This window comes from Nestor notabilis, unplaced genomic scaffold, assembly GCF_000696875.1.
Source record: "Nestor notabilis isolate BGI_N333 unplaced genomic scaffold, ASM69687v1 scaffold13364, whole genome shotgun sequence".
Lineage (NCBI taxonomy): Eukaryota > Metazoa > Chordata > Aves > Psittaciformes > Psittacidae > Nestor > Nestor notabilis.
The window spans coordinates 1-5,137 of record NW_009924381.1 but is presented as its reverse complement, the minus strand read 5'-3'; the positions used below and the strand labels follow the sequence as shown (position 1 = coordinate 5,137).

The 5,137-nt window shown below is 35.1% G+C and overlaps 1 protein-coding gene across 1 annotated transcript in view; it reads right to left on the bottom strand.

Annotated features, from left to right (window-relative positions):
* CHDC2 (calponin homology domain containing 2) overlaps positions 1 to 3,919 on the bottom strand; it is a gene marked incomplete at both ends in the record, with an annotated part of 9,946 nt that extends 6,027 nt beyond the window's left edge. Inside the window, 3 exons of the mRNA XM_010012586.1 lie at positions 146 to 242; positions 2,685 to 2,894; positions 3,694 to 3,919. Of these exons, the coding sequence (XP_010010888.1) occupies positions 146 to 242; positions 2,685 to 2,894; positions 3,694 to 3,919 (533 nt within the window). The remainder of the gene's footprint in view (positions 1 to 145; positions 243 to 2,684; positions 2,895 to 3,693) is intronic.
* Between the last annotated feature and the right edge of the window lie 1,218 nt (positions 3,920 to 5,137).

The window sequence follows — 5,137 nt, the reverse complement described above, 5'->3', positions numbered from 1 at the left end:
AGCAGGAATACTCATGGTCCTCAGAGGACTCCCATTAATCTTTGAAAGATTGACACTTAGCACATGGTCTTTGTTAAAAAATGAAGAACGAAGAATGGAACAAAACTAACAAATACCAAAAAAGAAAACCAAAACCCAAACATACCTTCTGTAGAGCTTGCTGTACTTCAATCCATTTCTTATAATCATCAGGTTCAAGCAGAAATTCTGGCATAACATGAGGAAGATATGCTCCTTGGCATCTGAAATCGTAAAGCAGGAAAAGTTAATAGGTCAGCAAAATAATTCTTTTTAAGAGCTGTCCAAGTTTTTTAACTTTCTCAGCCTATGTACAAGCTCTTTTGAGTTCTATTTAAGTGCGCTTTGGACTAATGATCCAGTGCTATTTATTGCTTTAGATAGCTTCTATTTATGAAATTCAAGTGCCTACAACTAAATGCTAAAAGCACACACACCTCTGGACAGACTGGCTTCTTTATGAGAATTGGTCCTCCATAAATGATTTATTACAGCACAAAGCATCAAAACAAGTAATACCCATTTCCATGTGAAAGTCAAAGGGCCAGTGTTACCTAACATTAGCAGAATTAAAATTTGATGGTGCTTCATCTGTCTACAGGTCTGATGTCAGAAGTCTCATGGATGTAAGCAAAGGTATTTCAAAACACTGTCAATTGTTAAACTGACTTGCCATCTATTCTCAAGAGACTAATAAATTCAATAGGAAAAGTAATGAAAGGCAACTTCATTAGACTGAATACCAAAAAAAGCTAACTTTCATATGGAGAAGTCTATTCTTTATTTCACACAATGCAGGTTGATGGAAAAGGGGAAAATAATGAAGAATTCCTAAGTTTATTTTTCTCAGGAGACCAGAAAAGTTTCCTTACTTTCAGGTCAGAAAGATTATCCTAACGTACCTAGATTTACATTGTTTTCTGTGATTTTAACACAGTTAATGTGAATAATAATCAGATGACCTTTTCTTGTTATGTAACCAGTCTCTCACTCAAATGAAGTGATCATACTTTTCTCGTACCATACAGTCCAAATTTGATTTACTTTGTACATCAAAAATCTTATATCACATTTAGAAACTAGGATCATGACAACTTATTTCTCTTCCCGCAGAATTATATTTTGCTGGCAATAGCAAATTTTTTTACTCCATTTTATTTTACACAGTGACATTATTTTCTCAGATCATTGAAATTTCATGTTTCATACAGTTACCCAGCAGGTTTTTTTAAGGCACAAATATTTTAATCAAGGACTCAAAATAGCATCAATAGCCTGGTTCTAAAACTCACCATGCCTGAAATTCCCATTTTTCAATAAGGCATACAATCTGTCCCATGAAATCCCTTTAAAACATCAATTCTTCCAAAATCATAAAGGAGGAAGCTATACAATGTTCGTCTTTTCAGGTATCTTATCTTTCTCTCGGTGTTTTTACTTGGTAGATACATAGGAATAGTATCTACAATAGAATAATCTACAATATTCATCATCAGAAAAGATGGGATCTATATAACTGAATGTTCTCATAACTGGCTGCATTTTGCTACTGTGGAACACCATCTTAAAAAACTCCTCCTTATTAAGGTAAATATTTAACACAATACAACATGAGGATATTTAGATTAGACATTACAAAGACATTCTTTACTCTCAGGGTGGTGAGGCACTGGCACAGGTCGCCCACAAAAGTTAGGGCTGTTGCATCCCTGGAAGTGTTCAAGGTCAGGTTGGGTGGGGCTCTGACCAACCTGGTCTAGTAGGTGTCCCTGCCCATAGCAAGGGGGTGAAACTAAAAGATCTTTAAGGTCCCTTCCAACCCAAACCATTCTGTGATTCTATGAAAATTAGCTTCAGAGAAAGTCTAATGAAATGACAAAGAATCACAGAATGGTTGCCTTCATCCATGCAGCCTCCTGGATTTCTTGCCTGACTTCCTTTTTGTTGGGATGCATTGCTCCTGAGCTTGGATGAGGTGATTCTTGAATATTAACAAGCTTTCTTGGGCTCCTCTTACCTCTTCTCTGTTTCACAGCAAAAACAGCAAAGAAGGATGAAGAAGAATCTAATAACCTTTTTTGATTTGCACTATCTCTGGCAGTTGCTCCATATTATGCAACAAGGTAAGATTATCAATGACAGTAGCTAATAGCTACATCTGTTGAGCAGCAGGAGTAGTGCTTCCATTTATTGGCATATTATTTATTTTAAAGACTAATAGATGACAAAATAGGTCTACAAATTTTTTGTTAAAACCAATAATTACAGGGCAAAGAGCATCAGTGGAATGGTAAGATCATTAGTGACAAACCTGATACATCTACTGTGTCTGTCTAAGGACTGAGGTTAAGAGTCATCTTCTTTCATAAGTAAGGAAGCAGGGTTCTTGTGAGATTCCTGTGTTGCATATAGCCCTACCAAAGGACACCTCAATTAGTGTAAACTTCAGAAGATAACCTTGGAAAGAAATTTGGTAAAATTTTTGGTAAATTTAGTAAATAAGAACCTTGGTTAAAAAAATTATAAGACATTAATCTTAAATCACAAAAGATAAAGTATAAAGGAAACCCTAAACCTGTGATACATTGTTAAGTTGGAATTAAGTCTGAACTACACTAACAAAAAAGTGGAAATATGCATGCACATTTTATCATACATCTACTTACTTAAGGAAAGCAAGCAATGTAGAGTGCTGGCAGTGGAGTTGTAACATTCGTTCAGTTGGATCAAGGACCAATGCTTGGCTTGATGTAATGTCTGGTAACAATTGTCCACTCAAATGGAATAACATGTCATAAAGAGTCTTAGTATCTTTCTCACGGTTTTGTTTAAAAACCTTGTCTTGTGAAGATGTTGCCTGGACTTTACACACATCACTACAAGAGAAAAATGCACAAACCAAGCTAACATGATATACATCATGATGGCAAATTTAATAAACCACGAAGTAAAAACAGTACCAAGGCGGCTGAAAAGTATAGCACTTTTTTCTTTTTACAGAACTTTTATAATAATGTAAGAATTTTGCACAGCATGGAATATTTAATAAATATATATGAAATATTTCATAAATAAATGTGTTTGTCACTGCTTTCAACCAAATATAACTGATTTCTATCATCATTTTTATAAATGTCTATGTATTTCTGTCCCAGAACATTGGCTTCTTCATTATTTAGTTGCAAGCTGGATAAGATCAACTAAGTGATGCCACCAAGACTGATATATTTCCAGGGTGTTTGCAAGAATGTTGATTATGAAATTTGCTTTTCCATCTGTTTCTTGATCTTTAAAGTAGAGAGGGAAGAGGAAAAGGGAGAAGACATATTGTTAAAACATTTATGCCGCCAAAGATGGGAAAATTGCTAGAACTGTGTTCATTCCAGGAGAAGAATCAATTTCAGTTAAAAGGATAACATATAGTTTGAACTGCATATTTAACATACTCTGCATTATGATATACCAGAGCATCATAGTTGAAAATGTATTTTAGAAAATGAAAAATAATACCTAAATAATATTTTCATATAAACAGCACATAGATGCTACAATTTTAATATACAACTGTGCATTAGAGTGTATTTATATTCCTCAGATCATATTCAAAACACTTTAGTATATATGTCAACATTTTATCAGGCAGACACAAGTTAGCTCTAAGCAGATATGAATTACCGTCTCAGTGAATATGGTACTGAAACAGGATTTTGTCCCTTAGACCAACCAAAGAGAGTGAACCAATTCTTAACAGCAGTTAAGGTTTTCTGAAAGAAGGTGTACTCCTCTTGATCTTCATTGGGAAAAAATGAAAATTTATTTTCTCTTTCTTCACTTTGACTGTCAGTTTCACTAATCTCTTCACTCATCGTTTCATCACTCTCACTTTCAGAAGTATCAGACTCTGAATGACACACAAAAATAAATTAAAAAAAAATCCAGAATGATTCCTTATTTCCCCGATTTTGTCTAGTACAAGAACAATTATTATTTTAAAAACCATAATTGTTTTCAGAAAGTAAAAAATTGTCAGACAACTACTAATCAACTTATTTCAAGAGTAAACAATTTAAGTAACATGCACATGTCTTGGGAATAGAAAAAATTATATTCTTGGAATTTAATTTCACTTGAAGAAAAAAATATTACCCAACCAACAAAACCAGATTCACGTATGGCTTACAAAACCACAAAAATCTTAAAGAAACAGTCTTACGTACAGTTCCAGTAGGTATAGCTTTTCCAGCTAGTCCATATTAGTTCCCCTCCCCCAGTCACATAGTATAGCTCAATAACTGGCTCATGTTCAAACAGTTTATCAGGTATTGTATAAGTAAAGCTAAACCTAAGATAAGCCCCAATCTATAAGCCTTCAGACTTTACTCCTCTCTATTCAATCTTCTTTCTCCTAAATTCTGACCTGGTCAGAACTTAGATTACATATTTTAACAACTAGAAGTTATTAACAACATCGACAATAGCATTGCATAAAAAATAACTGAAAATACAAACAATAGTTTTCCTCATATCACAAATAACTTAGATGATTCCAAATTTGAAGGTGTGTTTTAACAACTTCATTGTTGCAGTTTCAGTATGTCATTAAATGATGAAAAAATAAAACTAATACCTTAGATAATGAATAAAAAAAACTCTTGCTAGGATTCAAGAAGAAAAACTATGTAATATGTAATACCAATTTGGTGGCCTTCTATGATGGGGCTACAGGACTGATGGACAGTGGCAGAGCAGTTGACATCATCTACCTGGACTTGTGCAAAGCATTCGACACTGTCCCACACAACATCCTTGTCTCTAAATTGGAGAGACACCAATTTGATGGATGGACCACTCAGTGGATAAAGAACTGGCTGGATGGCCGCATACAAAGTTGTGGTCAAAAGTTCAACGTCCACGTGGAGACCAGTAACGAGTGGTGTCCCTCAGGGATCGGTGTTGGGACCTGTGTTGTTTAACATCTTTGTCAGTAACATGGACAATGGAATTGAGTGCGCCCTCAGCAAGTTTGCTGATGACACCAAGCTGTGTGGCTCGGTTGATATGCTGGAGGGAAGGGGTGCCATCCGGAGAGACCTGGACTCGCTTGTGAGGTGGGCCAATG